The sequence below is a fragment of the Polypterus senegalus genome, chromosome 2, assembly GCF_016835505.1.
Source record: "Polypterus senegalus isolate Bchr_013 chromosome 2, ASM1683550v1, whole genome shotgun sequence".
Lineage (NCBI taxonomy): Eukaryota > Metazoa > Chordata > Cladistia > Polypteriformes > Polypteridae > Polypterus > Polypterus senegalus.
The window spans coordinates 201296008-201317502 of NC_053155.1; the positions used below are offsets into that span (position 1 = coordinate 201296008).

General features: G+C 38.1%; 1 protein-coding gene across 5 annotated transcripts in view; it reads right to left on the reverse strand.

The window, feature by feature from the left end:
• Positions 1 to 11347: 11347 nt before the first annotated feature.
• Positions 11348 to 21495, reverse strand: part of prrg1 (proline rich Gla (G-carboxyglutamic acid) 1) — a 170163-nt gene continuing 160015 nt past the window's right edge. For all 5 annotated transcript variants that reach the window (XM_039745189.1, XM_039745190.1, XM_039745188.1 and 2 more), the window contains one exon: positions 11348 to 14669. In XM_039745189.1, the coding sequence (XP_039601123.1) occupies positions 14160 to 14669 (510 nt within the window). In that variant the 3' untranslated portion in view covers positions 11348 to 14159. The remainder of the gene's footprint in view (positions 14670 to 21495) is intronic.

Below are 21495 nucleotides of genomic sequence, written 5' to 3' on the forward strand. Positions count from 1 at the left end.
CGTGGATAATCCAAATAAATAAAGTGCTATTCCTACTGGGCGATTCAGATATATTGTCAAGTACTGGACGTGTAGAGCTGTTAATTTAGTTTTAGGTGAATGGTTTCGTATGTTGATTTTGAAAGTTAACTTCCTTGTCTTTCTGAAAACCACACATCGATTCTATGTTTCAACTCTTAACATACAAGAATTCCATCCATCCATCCATCCATTATACAACCCGCTATATCCTAACTACAGGGTCACGGGGGTCTGCTGGAGCCAATCCCAGCCAACACAGGGCGCAAGGCAGGAAACAAACCCCGGGCGCAGGGCGCCAGTCCGCCGCAGTAAAATAATTCTCTATCGTCAATTTCAATTGATGTTTGAAAGTGTGGTCAAAATAAAAAGGTTCATCTTAAAGATCCCGTCTGATAGTATCTAACTGAACAGCTACAGTTGGACAAACATTTAGCAATGCATTCATGTAAAAACAATCCCTTCTTTACAAGTATAATACAAACAAATAAATAAGTACATAAATAAAATAAGTGGCAATCATGAAATGATTGTAGAACAGGATCAAAATGTAAAAAACATTGGGAGGAATCATTTTGGGAACAATTTAAAAAAATAAATACACAATTGCACTACAAAAGCAGTAAGTGCCAAGAATTAAATAGTTGTGTAACATAATAGTTTTACATGTAATAACAAAGAGCATCACATATGTAAGCATTAAAAATACAAAAAAATCAATATCAATATGAATACCAAACAGGTCAAGCATGCAGTCAAGTTCTAATATGCATCATGTGGATGGTTCAGTTATAGGCATCCATTAAGGAAGCTTGCAGGTAGACATAACAGCATGCTTATGTTTTTTAATGTCCATAAAATGCTGACACATTTGGGGGAAGAACAGCTTCAGGGCTTTTCGCATATGGTTATGTGTTGTGGTACCCGGATGGAGGAGGTACCCAGCCGGAAAGCCAGAGAAGACCTTGTGCCATCTCTAGACCTTAAGGGGGTGACCACCCTGGGGGCTGCGGGTAAAGAGCTAGGAAGCTCGACCCAGTAGGGACCTGGGGTTACCGCCAGGGGGACCCCAATACCTGGAAGACCCTGGACCTCAGCACTTCCGCCACACCAGGAAGTGCTGGGGGGAAGAGGAACAGGGACATCCGGAGTGCTTCTGGGGAGACAGCCAGCACTTCCACCACACTGGGGCGTGTCGGTGGGAGATTGCCGGGAACACACCTGGAGCACATCTGGGTGCTTATTTAAAGGGGCCGGCTCCCTTCAGAAGAGGATAAGAGTCGGGTGGAGGAGTGGACAAGGTCTATGGAGGAGGCAGGAGGTGGCCTGAAGAAGCAAAGAGAGAGAAGGCATTGTGTTGGCCTGGACTGAGGGGTTTTGGGGCTTGTGAGTACTGAGCTGTAAAAAAATAATGAAAAATAAACGTGTGCTGGGTGACTTGAGTGTGTCTGCCTGTCTGTGTCCGGGGCAACGTCCACAGTGTTAAATACAAAAATATGTTGTAAAGGGAACTCAACCATTCTGAAATCAATCTCATAAGACACACTGATGGAAATAAAACAAACTAAATAAAGGCAACAGCTGCCATATGAATCAAACTCAAAGTGAAAGTAGAATTCAAACTATACCTTGTTACAATCTGTGCAACTGAATGGGGCGAGAAGTTTGAGTCTGACTTGAATGGTGATGCCATTCTCACAGCCAATACTGCATTCGCATGCATTTCAGTCAATCTGATTTGTGTGTAGCATACGAGTCATACGTCATTATCTTAAAACATTATTTCCAAAAAGTGAAACATTTGTAAAAACCCAAAAAACATCACATGTCATTTCTTTGAACATGAAACATGAAGTGATAGAGTAAAATAGTCTTATCTTGGTTTTAAGAAATAGAAATTGTCTCGCTTTGTTGACTAATGCTATTTTGAAACCAATTCTGTCAATTTTCATGTATTATTATTTTTGGTATTAAAAATGCCATATGTTTATATATGGTTTTAATTTAAGGCAATTATGGGTCAGGATTATAAAAGTTCACCTTACAAAGGGGATTTTCAGGATTAGATTACATTTATTTAATCTTCTGTTAGTGTGGTTTGTTTTGTGCTTAGATAAAATAATTTGTTTCTAAAATTAAGTTGGTATAGGTTTGAATGTTTTTCTGGTCTCAAGAGGTTCAGGTGGCTAATAGACAAACTAGGGGTTTCATTAAAGGGTTAGGGACGGAAAATTAGGGGCTTTAACCCTACAACAGGCAACTGAACCTGTTTCATCTCCATTATCGGTTGCTAGGTCCAGAGACTGTGGGGTGAATACTAAGGATCCAAAAGTCACGATTACCTTGAGATCTGTCACCTAGAAGAATTGGAGACATATAAACTCCCTATATACCACTAACCTGACTCCAATCACCATGCACAATGAAGACTTAATAATAATAATAATAAATTTTATTTATATTGCACTTCATATTTTAGAAATCTCAAAGTGCTACAGAGTAAAAACAAAAATAATAAAACAAGAAAATCTATGTATGCTTTAACAAAATATCTTTCTAAAAAGATGAGTTTTTAGATTCAGTTTAAAAACATTAGTCGACTGCGGGGCTCTCAGGTAGTCAGGGAGGGCGCGTTCCACAGTCTCGGCGCCACAGATGAAAAAGCCCTATCACCCATACTGCGAAGCTTGGTTCTAGGGACTTGGAGAGTGTTAGTGTGTACAGAGCGGAGAGTGCGTGAGGAGGTATGAGGGGTAAGGAGTTCCTGTAAGTAAAGGGGGACATGTCCATAGATGCACTGATGGGTGAGGAGAATGACCTTGAACTCAATTCTGAGTGGAACAGGGAGCCAGTGAAGGGTTTTCAGGATTGGGGTGATATGGTTATGCTTTCGCACCCTCATCAGGATCCTGGCAGCGCAATTCTGAATATACTGGAGTCTCTGAATACTCTTGCCAGGAATCCCGATGAGGAGCGCATTACAGTAATCCAACCTGGAGGAGACAAAGGCATGGACGAGCTCCTCTGCATCTTCCAGGGTGAGAGTTGGTCGGAGTTTAGCAATATTCTTGAGGTGTTAGAAGGAAGACTTACAGAGGTGTTTGATGTGGGCGTCAAAGGTGAGTTGAGGGTCCATTTTAACACCCAGATTGGTGACAGATGTGGAAAGGGGAATGTTTTGGCCAGCGAAAGTGATACTGGTGATGGTAGAAGAGCGGAGATGGCGTGATGTGCCAACTAAGATGGCTTCTGAAGGGGAACCAGTATCTGCTGTTATCAGAAGGTCATTGGTGACCCTGACCAGGGCTGTTTCGGTGCTTTGGCCAGGGCGGAAACCAGACTGAAACTTTTCAAACAGATTATTCAGTTTGAGGTGGTCATGAAGTTGAGTTGCAACTATTTTTTCCAGAACTTTAGAGAGAAATGGAAGATTGGAAATGGGCCTATAATTGGAGAGAACTTCAGAATCCAGGGTGGGTTTTTTCAGTAGGGGTCTGATGACAGCAGTTTTTAGTGAAGAAGGAATATGGCCAGCCAAAAGGGACTGGTTTATGATCCTGGTGATAAGTGGAGAGACGGCAGAGACGTTGGCCCTCAGTAAAGCTGAGGGGAAAGGGTCCAGGGAACTGGTAGACAGTTTCATTTTCCTGATGACATCCTCCACCTCTTCCCATGTGGCAACAGAAAAGGAGCAAAGGGGCTGGACAGTCTCAGACAGTAGGTCGACAGTTGGGGGGGGCAGGATATCCGTGGTGGAGAGGTGTAAGCGGATGTTATCAACTTTTTGTTTGAAGAAATTTATGTGCATATTGCACTTCTCATCGGTGGCCTCAGAGTGGGCAGGTGAAGGAGGTTTGAGAAGGTGATTTATAGTTGAAAAAAGTTTTTTGGGGTTCCTGGAACTGTTGCTGATGATGGTGGAATAAAACTTGGACCGTGCAACTTTCAGAGCTTCTGCATACGCCCTCTTGTGTTCCATATAAGCCTGTTTGTGGACAGTCAGCCCAGAGGCCTTGAACCGCCGCTCAAGGACACGGCCAGCCGTCTTCATTTTTCGCAGTTTGCAGGTGTACCAAGGTGCTGAGCACGAGAATGAGACGGACCTGGATGTTAAGGGGGCGTGGAAGTCCAGGAGACTGCTCAAGGACTGGTTGTAAAAGTCCACAAGATCAGCAACAGAGAGGGAGCTGGCAGGGTCAGAGGAGAGAAGTTTAAGGTCCAGGGCCAAGGCATCAACATTGATGTTCTTCAGATTTCTGAAATGTATCTGTCGTTTTTGTTTGATATGGGGGGAAAGAATGGGCAGCTCCATTGATACTACTTTGTGGTCTGAAATACCAAGATCATATACCTGTAAGTTACTAATTAAGGCAGAATTTGAAATGACCAGGTCAAGTGTGTGACCCCTGGAATGTGTGGGGACATCAACATGTTGTTGTAGATTAAGAGAATCCAATAGCTCAAGGAAATCAGCAGTGAGATAACCTGTGGGATTGTCAACATGAATATTTATATCTCCTAGAATTATGATGTTGGCAGAGGTAGCACAGAGTGTTGTGAGAAGATCAGTCATTTCCGGGATGAAGGCAGAGTTGGGTTTTAGAGGTCGACAGATAAGAAGAACAGTCATGGGAAAAGGAGGCTTACATTTAAATGCAAGGCACTCGCAGGAGGATGTTGCAGGTATCAAGATACGGGACAACACCAAATCCTGACGGTGGATGATAGCTAAGCCGCCACCACCACGCCCAGTGCTGCGAGCTGCTTCCAAGTAACTGTAGCCAGAAGGACAGGCTTCATTTAGGGCAGAGTAAACCTCTGACTGGTGCCATGTTTCTCTCAGACACATGAAGTCAAGTCCTCTCTCCCTGATGTGTTCTTCAATCAGTGTGGCTTTATTGCAGATGGATTGAGAGTTAAACAGTTCAAATTTGACTAATGACTGTGAGGTAAATCTCTGTACTGGTCTCAAAACATTAAAATCCACTCCACGCAGCTTAGAATCAACTCCACAAAATAAATCCAGGCGGGGATGTGAGAATCTTGCTGTGTTTCTCTCAATAGCTCTGATGTTTCCCATGCTGGAGTGCAAAGATCTCACGATACTTTCAGAGTTTATAGTAGTTGGAATGACGGTGCTCTGATGACGCGTCACACGTGTGACAGGTGACCAGAAAGATGGAATATTGGGAGCTGAGCACTTTGGTAGGTTATGGAAGATGAACTTTCGACCGGAGCCTCTATGAGTGTATCGAGGACGGCGAAGGAGTCCAAGTTCTTTGATGATGGAGATGTTAATTTCAGGAGTGGTTGCGGGATTAAGTCGGCGGAGTTGTGAGCTGGAATAACTGAGCGCCATTCTGACCAAGTAAGATTTAGCGGCTCCAAGAGAAGCGGAGTTATATGGATTAAAGTGCCAAACCTACTCAGCCAGGAACAGAAAGCTTAAGCTTTAGGGTTGTATGTAGATGGCTATGTTGCGTCCAAATCTTCAGGATTCCCAGAAGTATATTATTAATCTAGAAGCCAATAATGTACCCGATGCTGCCAATGGAATTTATAGTGAAGTTAACTGAAAACAGACTTCTTTACAGGGTAGGCTATGAGTGCACCCACAGAAACTTAATGGAGTTTTCTAGTTTGTAAAATCACATACAAACTGCAGAAGAAAGGCATTTATCTACTGAGGGTGGTGCAGGGAGTAGCACTCCCACCTCATGAATCCAGCCATAATGGATTCAAATCCTGAATCAACTTGTTGTCCACATGGAATTCTCTTTATATCTGCAACACTTTTCCTCTGGGTTTTTTTTTCACATCCCCTAAGATATGTATGTTAGGCTGACTGGGAATATTAGATGGGTCTTAGAGGGCCTTGTGATGGACTTGCACCCTGTCTACTGCCCTTTTCTGCCATGTGTTCAGGGCAGTGATGCCAGGAAAGACTTTGATCTCCCACAACCCTGAATTGGAATAGGGTGATTTTATTTATTTATAAAGCACTTTAAAAACATCAATGCCGACCAAAGTGCTGTACAATAAAATCCCCAACATATCAGACAAACAATAACCAAAAGGTAAAAGAAACACAAACACATAAGAGCTGAAGAGATTCATAATAAAAAGTAAACATATAGACAACATATCATACTGGGTTAAAGGTCAGGGATTAAAAGTGTGTTTTTAAATAAGATTTAAAGACAGCAAGTGAAGGAGCCTGCCTAACGTGCAATGGCAAATCGTTCCAGAGTTTTGGGGCTGCAACTGAAAAAGTTCAATCACCTCGGAGTTTGCATCGTGCCTTGGGAACATGTAAAAGCATTTGGTCTGCTGACCTGAGAGAGTGAGACGGTACGCAAGAGTGTAGCAGTTCCGACAAATAAAATGTGGCACAACCATTAAAAGGTTTTAAAAACAAATGCAAGGATCTTAAAATGGATTTGAAAACGAACTGGAAGCCAGTGAAGGGAAGCCAAAATTGGGGTAACGTGCTCATGCTTTCTTGTGTCAGTTAAAAATCGAGCAGTGGCATTTTGCACTAGCTGTAGGCGAGCAATGGAGGCCTGGCTAATTCCAAAAAGAAGCTCATTGCAGTAATCTAGATGAGAGGTTATAAAAGCATGTATCACTGTTTCAAGGTTGCGTTTAGACAAAACAGGCTTGATTTTTGACAGCCGCCTCAACTGGAAAAAGCAAGATTTTACCACTGCATTCATATGGCTATCAAGTTTTAAAGTGGAATCCATTTTCACATCTAAATTTGTGATCATGGATTTCTCAAATTGAGCCACAGTGGAAAGGTCGATGCAGGGGGTCCTGCTGGTGCCATCGGGTCTAAATAGCATGACTTCGGCCTTGTTCTCATTAAAATTTAGAAAATTTAATGCCATCCAACTACTTATGTCAATAAAAGGCAATCAAGCATGTTTAAATGTTAACATTATCACACTGCATCAATTTGAAATCACCAGTTATCCTAACCAAACCATTTTTGGGAATGTAGGAGGGAAACCAGAGTACCCAGAGGACAACCCAGATAGACAACAAGCAAGTGAGGGATTCAATCCCAAGGCCCTGAATCCATGAATCTCCCCATCCCACCCCATTTGAGAATGTTGTTATTCATCGATTGAATCAAGATTTTGAACACTTGATCATAAAGAATTAACATCAGTATTGTTTTGAAGTTTTCCTCATGTCAGTAAACATCAGATTATTGGCATGGGCACATGACAAACTAAAATGTTATGGACTATATTTCCAAGAGGGAAAAAGAGCTATGACTGAGTGATAACCCTGGGTAGGACATCAGATCATTCTAGGCCAATATATCCACATCTCTGAAATATGGCTGGAAACCAATGTATGTGTCAACACTCATGAGAGAAGAAACATCAAGTTCACAAAAGGCACATCATGGATGGTATTTGACTCTTGGGTCTGGTGCCAAATCCTTCTTTCCATATCATACACAATTACACAGACATTTACATTTTTATTACTTTTTATATTTTTTCCAATATCAAAATTCAAACCTCCAGGGTAAATGAAGCATAAAAACAGGAGTAAAGGATGCACATTATATTAGAATTTTCCTCAGTGTTTTTTCCACATGGTTTCAGGAAGTGGAAACAGAGCCTAATAGACAGAAACAGGGGTAAGGGTATACTGTACATGAAGTAATGGGTGGCAAGTGCTGGATGTTAGTTTGGACATAAAACGTGAAAATTACACTGTACTCTTTAAATATAACAATACTACTATATACTGTATGGTTAAAAAAAAAAAACAAAAACAATTTAATTGTACTTGCAAAACAAAGTTTTATTAAAATTGATTCAAACACTGCACTTTTTCCAAAACCAACATATTTTTGGTAGATCTTAAATATTGTTACAAATGAGATTTAGTCTATGAAATAAGGCACTTCACAAAACAATTCTCAATAAATACAACTTCATTTGAAAAACAAATGGTGCTAAAACTTGTGCTCAGATCCCCGCAGTGTATAGCTGGCAGAGTTTTCCTTTTTCCCCTTCATCTTCAATATAATGTACACTGCACACCAACGTCCTATTTTTGCACATCCAGCGCCACTACTAGGTATCTGTAGAGGCTGGATGATGGGTACAACTTTTCTGGCCCCAAAAGGTACCACAGTGTTGTGAGGAATTTTATTTCAAATTGGCCATCTTACCCATTTCCCTATTTCACTTCAGATACTTCCATGAACTGCATATTGGGAATTACACATAAGAAAAAAAATATATATATAATTTTTATATATCTCACACCAAGAGTCTCTCAAACAAATGAAGCCACACCTGTATTCCAGCCCACAAAGTACTACACACCAACATCCCTGCAAACCCTCAAGCCTTCTCACAAAGGCACCTTTTTTCCACATTTAATATTTAACTCAATTCAAAATTTTTCTATACATAAATATACCAATATTTTTTCAGTAGAATGTTGCTTTTTGGTTAGATACATTTAATTCAGTGCACTGAAAATATTACATTATATCTTAAAAGGTGAAACTTGTTTTTAAAAACAAAACAACCAAACAAGTTAATAAAAAACAACTTTGAACAGTTTTTTTAAATCCAGTAAGGAAACTGAAATCTCACTGGGTTGAAAGCATGTTAAAATTAAGAGTGAAGCCCATTTTACATTTTTCATAAATTAATATCTGCCAATTTTGGCACAAATACATAATATACTATATAATTAGATGATTGGTCTCAGAAAATGAACAGTTTCCAAAAATGTGATTTGATTATTAACAGAAAATAAATTCATGTATTTATAGATATCCATTACTCCCTTGGATGCTTCAAAACGATTACAAGAAACTACTGCTAATGTGGAGCAGACAACCCAGTATCTCGATGTGCGACTCACATAGCAGACCTTGTGTAACCAGTGTAAATTAATCTTATTGTATACTATTTATGCATTACTCACTTGTTCAGCATCCTTGCCTTTCAGACACAATCTGCAGAAGCTGTAATTATTTTTGTGCCATTACAAATTTGCATATCCTGTGATAAATATGAAATGCACATCAACAAGGGAGTATTGCAGCAGAAATGTTTAAGGCTTGACACCTTTTCTGATGTCATCCTTTAGCTAACCTGTGTAAACTCAGAAAATGGTCTTGAAACCAGTAATGATGACGAAAAAGTACATTACTTACATTATTGTGATGAAAGCCACAATAGCAGTGGTTTAGTGTTTTTTTTTTGTGGAAAGTAAATTAAACAACACATAACAAGGCAAATACATCATTTACAAGTAACCTGCTTATTAGTATTCATTCCAACAGAAATCTCTAAAAAATAACCATATTAATGTCTTAATTTATATCCCCCCCTCCCCCCCAATCTCTTTAGCAAAGCGTAAATGAATGAATAGAAGGATATTGTAGTATTTTGTTTGATAATAAAATGATACAACATGTTAACATTAAACTATACCTAGAATATGCCTTTTGGTTTGGGCGGGTTAAAGTTAAAGTGAAGCAGCAATTAAGAGGAAATGAAGATGGTGAAGAAAAGTGATAGGGCTGCTCTCAGTGTTTACCCATTAGCAAAGCCCACCCTAAAACGCATCTTTCTATGTTCCAAAATGTTCAATCCTACTGGTATAGGTTATTGCCTAAGACAGCTTACAACTAATTCACCAATTCTGTAACCTACTTCTCCAGTTCACGATTGAGAGGAGTAGCGCCTATTCTGGCAGAACTGGGCACAAGGTAGGAACCAACCTGCCACAGGGCACACTCACAAACACACTCTTTCAATTTAGAGTTTCCACATCTCTTAACACTCATGTCTTTCAATACAGGAGGAAACTGTTAAAATGTGCAAGCAACACATAAATAGTGCCCAGGATTTGAATCCAGGAGTTTGGAGCTGTGAAGTAAAAGTGCTCAGCACCACTGTTTTACTCCACTTACAGTGCAATTATTTACATATTTTTTTATATACTCTTTAGGAAGCATGTGCTGATTCCAGCAACAAACAGACACAATGAAATCTGAAAATGATCAGGAAAAACAAATAATTTTAACCTACACTGCCTCTAGTTTTGCAAACCTCCACTAATCAAACTAAAAAACAGTTATGTGTCTATTGCACACTTTTATCACAGCACCGATTAAGAAAGTATTGTTCAAATAAGGCCCAAGAAAATTTTGATTTAAAAAGTACATACAAAAAAAAAAAAAAGTTGAATCATTTATGTCTCTATGGCATAATGTAAAAGTGTCAAAACCACACAATCCAAATCAGGTCTGGAGGAACATGATCCTACCATTGCAGCCTGAGTGCTAAGCAGGAAACATCATAAGGCCAGTTTTGAATTATCAGTTAATCTAATCTGCATGTCTTTGGGATATGGGACAATCACCCATTCAGGACCCAGGGTAACTATCCAAGCTTCATATAGATAATGACCAGATGTGGGATTTGAATCCAGGACACTCTCAGGCATTCTCCTCACCCACGCTAGAGAGCTCATTGTAATAGTTTATATTAAAGAAGGGGTTTACTTATATGTTTAAACTTTAATGGAGGAAAAAAAATAGGAAATAAGACTTGTTTTAGCATGAATTAAGTGTTATATAATTTTTTATTATTCCTTCAAAAAATGAATAAAAACAGTTCTAAGACTACAACAATTCATTTAAAAACACAGCAGCCTATATTCTGATCTTGAACCACAAGCCCCACTGTGCTTAGGAATGCGTGGTTGTTGTGCATTTTCTTTTTCACAATTGTCAGATTTTTGTCAAAAGCAAAGTGGCACAGTCAGGTGATATAAAGTCTAAGTGAGTGTATTATCAAGTTTCTGTGGGCCACAAAGGAATGAGCAAGGGGACCATATCTGGTTCACCTGCTTTACTAAGTTCACATACAGCATACCTGCTTTGGCTAGTCACAGAAACATTTAGATCTTATAGAAATTAAAACTGTGTATTTGTATGATTCAAAAGTTCTGGAAGATATGCCAACATTATGTGTGTTCAAGTCATAACTTATTAATCTTTAGCCTGTTACAGTGATGTCCAGCATCCATTAAAATAAGAATTATTAAGTGGGGTAATTCAACGGACATCTTAAATGTCTACGTCAGCTTAAAAATAATAGCTCATGAAAGAGCCTCCTCACCCCCATCCATTCAAGATCTTGCTTGTTTCAATCCTTTCTGAATTATTAATGTACCAAGATAAATAGAAGTTCTGCGGCTATTCCTGGAAGTAGGTTGCATATTTCTGTACTAAATATTGACAAAAGGCATATCTTTGTCGTTATGATTTAAAAAAAAAAAAAAAAGGTTTAAAAGTCTACACCCAAAGCCTATCTTTGCAGCAATTACAGCAAGACAGACTCCATTTCTGGGTAGTATGCCAGGCAGTTCACCATAGTGCATTCTTAAATATAGACTGACTCTGGAAACAAAATCCCAAATAGGGTCAGTACCTGGCCATGGCTCAAAACCAGGTCCAGAGCTGTGAGAGGGCAGAGCTAGTCACTGCACCACCCTGTCACTTTATTTAAATAAGAGGCCACAGATTTAACTTACTATTTAAAGAAAAAAAACTGAGGGTTTGAGACATTCAGTTATTATGCTTTAACTGTAAATTTTTAGTTTTCACTCATTTAGGACCCCTTCATTCTCTAAAAATTTGAACATTGAGAAACTATTTCAGAAGTTATTGCCCAGCAAAGTTGTTCAATCAAAGAAACCTCAGAACAGCACAAATCGTTGTCTATAGCTCTGTAGCATTAACCCTGTAGGTACTTTTTAAAGACTGGGTTGTAAGACTGGGTTGTTTTTTCTTCCCTCATCAGTTCCATTCCAAGTAGGTTATTTTTCATACCTAACCGTTATATGTTTTAAAGCATTAAGCAATTTAATATGAGCAGCATTATATTCAGTAAATGAAAATAAGCCAATGATAAAATACATACATGTAAAATGTACCTATATTTGGACATCAATGCCGTTTACATTGTTCTCTTTAAGTGTGTAGCTCATACAACACTTAGAGGAAACGCTTTTCCTAGACTTTCATGTCGACATCTCTTTAACTGTCATCTTGCCTGCACTGGGTCATGTCAGAGCTTCTCAATCAGATTTGCGAGTAATTCCTTTCGGCACTTTTTCATTTCAGTGGTGTACATTTTTTTGTAACTTTAAAGTTTCGCTTTTTATTCTTTTTTTTACAGTGTTCATGCTACGGAAAATTTCTAAATACAAATAATCGTGTCTGTAAAAGCAGGCACTTTTGCTCCACATATCATTAGACATTTATAAGGAGCATGTAAAGAGCAGAGGATTATTGGTGATGAAGCCAAAAAAAAAAAAAGATGTTATATGATATTTAAAGAAAGTGTCAAACCCCTAAGAATGCCTAGGACCGCTGATAATGTACGAGAAAGATTTGGGTGGCTGCAGACTAATCTAGGTGAACCAAGAAAATCACAATTAAACCAGTGATGATCATGATGATGATGATATATTGAAGAACAACGAAAAACTCACTGTTGTGTCCACTGAACAGTTGTTTAATCTTCGTTATAATTTGATATGTGGGCCCTTCTAGCCAAAAAAAACCCCCCAATAGCAGAAAAGCAAACATTTAATATAAAAGTATAAATTCAGTGCTAGTTAAATAGCTGAGTAGAAATAAAAATAGTAGATCCTGTAAAGTTTCTATTAATAAACCTGTCGTCTATGGTCTTTGAAAAAAGAAAGCAAGCTCTTGGAAGTCTCTTATGTCTATCTGCTTTGACGCAACAGTGATATACAGTAATACATATAGGCTGGACACGCAGGTAAAAATTTTGCTGTACTCTATACATGTGAAAATACTACTAGTATTATTATTAATAAATAATAAACTAATAACTAGACATGGACAAATGTGGATCTTGGCTAGAGTGCACAGATTATGTCGAGGTAACAGTTGGTGCTTACCTTTATTTCTTGAGTGCAGTTTTGTTCATTATTTCAAACAAGATAATTTAAAATTACTTTATGACTGAAACTCAAGGGGGCTGCTTAAAATGACTGAAATTTTGAGTTTAAACTAAAAAAAAACACTCATATAAGCAGTCCGGACAAGAATTAGGAAACCCTGGGCAAACTTCTCAAAACCTGGCATTATATGAGTGACTTAACTTGAATTGATTAGTTCTTTCCTTTCTTCTAATAATTTTATATACATGGTATTAATTAGAGTGTAATTAGACCAGATGAAGAACTTAATCAATGGTCAAAAATTAAAATGACTATTGCTTTATAAATTTACTAATGACTACCATCACCTACCAGACCCACATTTATCTTTGTAACTTGCACTTGAGGCAAGGCAGTATGCTCAATCAAAAGCACATTTGTTATGCTTGTAGACTCTTCAGATATTAGCTTGTCACTTAATTTCAATGTAAAATCCAACACAAACATCTGAGGTTATATTCTTAATATCATAAAGAAATGTATGACCTTATATGTGATAATAAAAGCAAAATAAAAAAGTGGATACAATACTTAAATATTTGAAATAAATCTAGACTAAAAGATTCAACACTTTTAAATCAAAACTAATCACAATTAGTTTATATTTTCTTACATGCATGTCACAAATTAAAAACATGAAATCTTTACCATAATCTATGGAGTTATTCTTTTAATATGACATTATATACTTAAGAAAAACTGAAATCTGATTTCCACAGATAGTTATCTAAAATTGCTTCCTGCTACCAAGTAAAATTAATTCTGTTTCTTCTCCGCAAAAGTAACAAAGTAGATTTAAAACAAAAAACTGAACACCCTTCTATTCTTAGGTTGCCCAGCAAAAGACCACATTCCAGCAGTGATCTCTCTTACTATGTTGCAAATCTCATTGGCATCTAAAATTACACATGTATAGAGCCAACGGAATGAGATTAGGTTATCTGAAGCAACCATTTAGCCCTGCTGAAAGGTCACAGCACTCCACTTAGCACAGTAACAGACCTGACCTGTGTAAGGATGATATTGCATAAAGGTTCCAATATTTCAGGAAAATGGGATTAGTGCCGAGGTATGCAAAAATGGCTTCTTGAAAAGAGGTTCACAGTCAGGTGTTACTTAACATTGCTTATAATGACATTGGAACTCATACTTGTGGACATTATTTCTTCATATTGAGGTGGAGGGTCTGTATGGGCATGTGTAACTTCTACTTGAACATCAGTCTGCCCAGTGGCTTCTTCATATGAAGGAGGTGGATCACCAGCAGAAAGTCTAGTGGGACCAAGGTCAACACCCATGTAAGCCAAGGTCATGCCACTGTTGGCACTGATCTCTGACTGAGGGGATGAGTCGGGGTGATAAGGAATGTTAACTTGGTCAATGGCCACCAAAGACAGATTTCGATCCATTTGGTTTGCTTGCTGCCGTCGCTGGCTAAATGTTGATCCTCTTTGAAAAAGCTTCCGTGAGTGACACCTCCAAATTGCTACCAGCATTATCAGGATCACAAGCAAACCAGCCAACAAGGGTACAATCAGGTAGACAGACTGAAAACGATTCCCATGTGAATCTGGGCCATTCCCACTATTTGGATTCTTGATGTATTCATCCCAAAATTCTTTCTGAAAGGGAAAAAACGATGATTTCATAACAACAATATCAACAGTCAAGCAATACAATACTCATTATGCACAACTAGGACAGGATATATCTGGCTGTACATTTATAATTAAAAGTACTCCAATTACAGTATCTAGGCAATAACCTATAGAAGGGCAATTGTAATATATGAAGCTCTACGCTATTTAATGTATTCCATCTGCAGTTACAATTAATTGGTAAATTAATAAAAAAAAAAAATCTTAGGACTTGTTGTGATGTGAGATTTTGCATATAACTTGATAAATGTTTTGTATGTCTTTATTTATAATTTAGGCAAACCAATGTAATTTAGTGTTACCTTGGTGAGAGGCATTCTTGTTTAACCCCCACCCCCCCTTAAACGCCATTTATGACTTTTCTTTGTAATTTTACGACAGGATTTAGGGGATGTGTCCTAAACCAGATTGATGAGCATTTCTTTGCTAAAGTCTGTTCTCCCATCCCCCACACAAAGCCAGGTTAGCGTAATATATGTTTTTATGGGGGGGTGGGGTTGGGTTGGGGTGGCTGGGGGGGGTTGGAGATCAGATGTTCTATTTCACCCATTGGTCTGAGGTATGGCTATTTGGAATTGGCTTGTCTCAGAGGCCTTCAAGTACCATGATATCCTATTCGCTGTAGGGAGTTGGACAGAAAACCTATAAATTTGCTTGCTCAACCACATTCTCTCTCTCTTACCAACATATGATGAAAGAAGCATCTCTCTTGCTAACCTGTGATGATGAAGACAACACAATGAAGAGCACAGCTCAGCAGCCATATTGAACAGACATGCGGCTGAAAGCTGAGCCCCAATGATGCCTTAACTAGAGACATTTTAAGTAACTACAAGTCTGTGTGCCACCTGAATGACACATCACCATTTTATCAGGTTGTATGGTTGCCAATATTCAAATGTACTTTGCATTTTGTTATTTATGAATGTTATCAGTAATACATTATTTTATGTGTAACTTAACTCCTGCTTGTCTTTTTACTACATCTAATTGCCTGAGGTTATAGATATAGAAGGGAAGGTGGGGATAAGTTATATAAAATAATATCTTATAAACAGTGGTAAGTCTGTGAGATTAGGCATTCTAAGGCTGCATATTAATAATACAATAGGGGAAAGTAGAGCAATACATATATTACTCTACCAAGATAAAACAGGACTAATTACAAATTTGAGTCTTAAACTAGTTTAGCACATCTCAACGGGGGGAGCACCAAGCTAAGAATTTCTTTATATTGTGGAATAACACCTACATGTACATGAGTAGGTTTAATGTGAAATAATCAAAGTAAACAAAATTGACACTTGATGCCGTAACACAAATTTCTGTTAATCATTTACTAAAATAAATTATATACTTCTCAATAAACATTTAGTGAAGGAAATTCAATATTTACATCTGTAAATCTGAAAGGATCATGATGCTATAGCCTCACCGGTTTGTCAGGCTTGTGATAAGCATATTTCGACTGGAGGCCATGCAGTTCTAGGTCGTATAAAACATTATAAAATCTAAGACTCTGTTTTCCAGCACCTCCTTAAGTGATCCTTCTGAGGATAACAGTAATAAAAATGAGAAAGGAAGTATAAATATAAAAAAAAAAAAAAAAAATAAAATAAAACAATGAGTGGTTAGCTACAGTATCAGCTTGTTGGTGACTGGATGTGTTAATAAAGAACTTCGAACAATGACCTATGTAACTTGAATAAAATTACCAGAAAATTAATCTGCTGCACAGTGCTAAATACTACATTAGACTCCGCTCCCCAACATGCACTGCTTCAAGAAGCAGTTTGTGTGTCTGGCATTAAACACTATCCCAAGAAAAGTATAACTTTCTATCTAGAACATTTTGGGAAGTAAATCAGAATTATGATAATGGAAATACATATATTTTGATGTATCACAATAATGGGGGGGGTGGCATGGTGGCACAGTGGGTAGCGCTGCTGCCTCATAGTTAGGAGACCTGGGTTCACTTCCCGGGTCCTCCCTGCGTAACAGGGGCCAGTCGCGGATAGTTGACACAGACTGCTCAGCCAATTAGTGCACAGCAGGCCCATTGCTCCTCAGAGACCCAAGTTCGATTCCCCACTGGGGAGAAAGTGTTATTTTTTTTTCTTTTTAACCGTAAAAAGTGGTATGCACTGTCAGTCAGTCAGTCAGATCGTTGTATTTTCATGTGGGATGTTCCTTTTAAAATATTTTTAACAATTGAGACTGCAATTAACATGAACAGGTATCTTTATAACTGTTATTTTTAAAATCCATAAGACATAGACAGAACACTGCATAATAGACAGACAGATAGAGAAGTCACTAGATATATAAATAAACAGGGAAGGCACTTATAACAGATGTAAAAAACAGCTAAGGGGATAGATAGGAAGGAAAGGCACTATATGATCGGCAGAGAGGGAAGTTGCTATATAATAATAAAATTACTGTTACTATATAGATAGACAGGGAGTTCACTGTATAAAAGACAGACAGAGAAAGCACTACTAACTGAAAGATAGTATAGCCTTTTTATTAATCAACTTATACTTTTAGGAAGGCAAGCTGATAATGAGAGTACAAGTAGATGTGAAAAGCACTAGACAGACAGATATATATGGAAGGCACCGTATAACAGATACAAAACTGTCAGAAAAAAACAGGGTATACAATAAATAAAATACAGGCAGAGAAGCCACTAGATAGGTAGATAGATAGACAGCCATGAAAGGCATTATATATGACAGATAGATAGGAAAGGCAATATATAAAAAAAAGCAGACAGGGAAGCCAAAAAGTAATACTATTACAGTATTACTACATAGACAGAGAAGGAATTCACTGTATAATAGGCAGACAGCAAAGGCACTATATAAGAAAACAGAAAGAAAGCACCAGACAGATAAGATATCAGCAATAGCAATATATTAGTTTTATTGTGTATTTATTTAATTATTTATCTCTGAGATTTATGTAAATAAATGAAAAATGCTTCAGCCTGTTTATTATTCAACAGACGCTACAGGAAAGCAAGACCATTAGAGTACATATAGATCTGAAAGGCACTAGACAGACAAATAGGAAAGTCACTGTATAATAAATGTGGGATGCTCCTTTTAAAACATTTAAAAATTAAGGCTGCAATCAAAATGAACAAGTGTCCTTATAACTGTTCTTATTTTTAAGTTATGCAAGACATTAACTGTCAGACAGCACTGAATAATACACAAACAGAGAAGTCAGTAGACGGATTCAGTGCATCCGGAAAGTATTCACAGCACATCACTTTTTCCACATTTTGTTATGTTACAGCCTTATTCCAAAATGGATTAAATTCATTTTTTCCTCAGAATTCTACACACAACACCCCATAATGACAACGTGAAAAACGTTTACTTGAGATTTTGCAAATTTATTAAAAATAAAAAAATTGAGAAAGCACATGTACATAAGTATTCACAGCCTTTGCCATGAAGCTCAAAATTCTGCTCAGGTGCATCTCGTTTCCCCTGATCATCCTTGAGATGTTTCTGCAGCTTAACTGGAGTCCACCTGTGGTAAATTCAGTTGATTGGACAGGATTTGGAAAGGCACACACCTGTCCATATAAGGTCCCACAACTGATAGTTCATGTCAGAGCACAAACCAAGCATGAAGTCAAAAGGAATTGTCTGTAGACCTCCGAGACAGGATTGTCTCGAGGCACAAATCTGGGGAAGGTTACAGAAAAATTTCTGCTGCTTTGAAGGTCCCAATGAGCACAGTGGTCTCTCCATCATCCATAAGTGGAAGAAGTTTGAAACCACCAGGGGCCTCATGCATAACGTCGTGCGTAGAATTTGCACTATCACATGACGTAAGCACAAAAGCTGAAATGTGCTTACACACAGAAAAATCCAGATGCAGGAATCTGTGCGTACTCCAACTTCCGCGTCCTTCCGCTCCATAAATCCCGGTCAGCGTGAAAAGTAATGCTTGTGCACGCGCGTGCTGTCCCGCCCAAACTCCTCCCAGAATTATGCCTCTTTGAATATGAAAATCAATATAAATAGTCCTTAAGCTCAGTTTTCTGTGAAAAGACAATGGGAAAAGCACGGGGGAAAATAAGAATTTCAGAGAATACAAAGTGGAAGCAAAGGTAAAACATACTATTTGTTGATTTAAACAGTGGAATAAACAACAAAAGGAAGTTGATCGAGTGACATAGCATGTCGGAGAAACTTGAAAGCTCAAGTTCACAAAGTCACACAGTGCCAAAATAAAAAAAAAGTCATATCAAAGTCGCCGTGAAAAGGCAAGTTGTAGCCCACCGTCTGAGCTTATTAGGGTACAGAAAAAAAAAAAAGGCACACAGTGGGGGAAAAAAAGCACGAAATGTCAACTTTAACCTCGAAATTTCCACTTTAATCACATAGTTTATTTTGTTATTAAAGTAGAACATCATAAACTTCATCTTAAGTTCATTTAATTTACTAGTTTCTCAAATCCCATCGTAACTAAAGTAGCACGTTAAATGCTTTGTTTTGTATTTGATCTTCAATGTGCTCTGTGTGTGTGAATCACTATGTCCTTCTGTTCTTTTTCCTTTCTCCGACAGGACACAGAATCCATTACATTTGTGATGTTACAGCTCTCTGAATAATTAAAATACTGAGATGTATACGTGATATCATTTTCATGATGATTGGAATGAAACATGTTATTAAACATGAGAACACGATGGCACAGTGATTGTTCATGTCTCACACAAGATGTTGTTGCGCCATGCGTGACCTTCGATGAAATAATTTATTGTAGCAGTACTGTCTCTTTCAAACGTACTAACCTCCAATTCCTGTCATTTTTCTTTCCCCAAATACCCAATCGCCACACAATCAGCTCTGCAATAGACATTAAGCCATCTGTAAGCTTACAACGACGATTCTTCAAAACATTTAAGGAACATTCAAATATATTCATAGTACGTATTTAATTATTCTATCCATATATCCTTCCAGTGTCATGCCAGCCTCAACAAATATACAGTGCAAAGCAGGAACAATACGTGAACTTGCTAGCGCTGCGGCACTGTGTCCTCACATGTTTAAATTATTCATAATATAGATTATTTAAATGAAGTTAGTTTTAACTGTGTAATATAATCAACATATTTTGCTGCATTTCATCTTAAAAATTATATTGTCATCATATGTAAATATGCGCTTTATAAAGTGGCACAGGTTGTGTAATATAACTGTACTGCAAGTTTACAGTGGAGTAATTGTACTTATAAATATAAACAGTTCTACAAGGAGCAATTGATTGAGTGATGAAACGGTTTCTAAAATGCGATGTCTGTACAGGAAAGACTTTGAAACGTTTTGCCGTGGCTTTGGCATCATGTGCTTGATGCTGTACAGTATATCGATAATAATTTACGATCAGCTGCTGCTGTGATTCCCCACTCAGATACAGTGATATAATACTCCGAGTGGTGCAGTGAGTACAGTAATCCCTCGCTATATTGTGGTTCGACTTTTGCGGCTTCACTCTATCGCGGATTTTATATGCAAGCACAACTAAATATTTAACGCGGATTTTTCGCTGCTTCGTGGGTTCTGTGGACAATGTGTCTTTTTACTTCCTGTACATGCTTCCTCAGTTGGTTTGCCCAGTTGATTTCATACAAGGGACGCTACTGGCAGAAGACTGAGAAGCTAACCAATCAGAGCACGCAGTTAAGTTCCTGTGTGCTGAATGCAGTGTTAACCAGGAAGTCTCGTCTCGCTCATTCAGCATCAGCGTGTTTCGCTGTGAAAAGAGTTAACTTTTGTGCTCTTTTGTGTTTATCTTTGTGCATAGTCAAGCCCTTCATTATGGCTCCAAAACGATCTGCTCCTGCTACTGCTTCAGAGGCCGTGCCCAAGCGCCAACGGAAGATGTTAACGATTGCCGAAAAGGTAAAAGGGAAAAGCTACACCGTTGTAGGACGCCATTACAGCATGAATGAGGCTACGATTCTTTTTATTTAAAAAGTAGGAAGATCTACGGCTGCAGTGTCCTTTTAACCAGGGTGCAAAACGAGTTGTAAGTGGATGTAATAAGGCAGTAGTCTGGATGGAATCTGCTTTAGGGATGTGGATTGAAGACTGCCAGAAGAAGAACAACGGCAGTGCTACACAATCGCCTGAAGTGGCTCCTTTAGAAGGGCTGTAACGCTCTCCTTTGTTGTGCAGTAAAATTAAACTCATTGTTATCGGACAAGTCATCGTGTCATTGTTGGTGAGTAACATTAATTAATTTTCTACTTACAGTACTTAATACATGTACGTACGTTTATTGTCACTGTACACACATTTACTGTATACTATTTTTCTTGCATTGTACGTATTTATTGCTGGTGGCATGTCTATCGTAATGGCCGTAACATATGTGATATTGGAGACACTCGATATCTTTAATATTTAGGTTTTACTGTATATAAACAGTGTGTTTATATACATAATTTCAATGAATCTTACCTAATATCTAAGAGAATACAAAGGGATTATGCTGTATAACTCTGCGGGGAATATTTATAAACAGTGTGGGAGAGTTTATAAGGGCTTAAAATATATAAAAATAACCATACAAACATATGGTTTCTACTTCGCGGATTTTCACCTATCGCGGGGGGGTCTGGAATGCAACCCCCGCGATCGAGGAGGGATTACTGTAATATGGAAAAAGATGATCTGCTGTGGCAATCCTTAAAGGGAGCAGCTGAAAGAAGAAAAAGAAGAAGATGGTGCAGTAAGAGTAACAACGCTAAAGC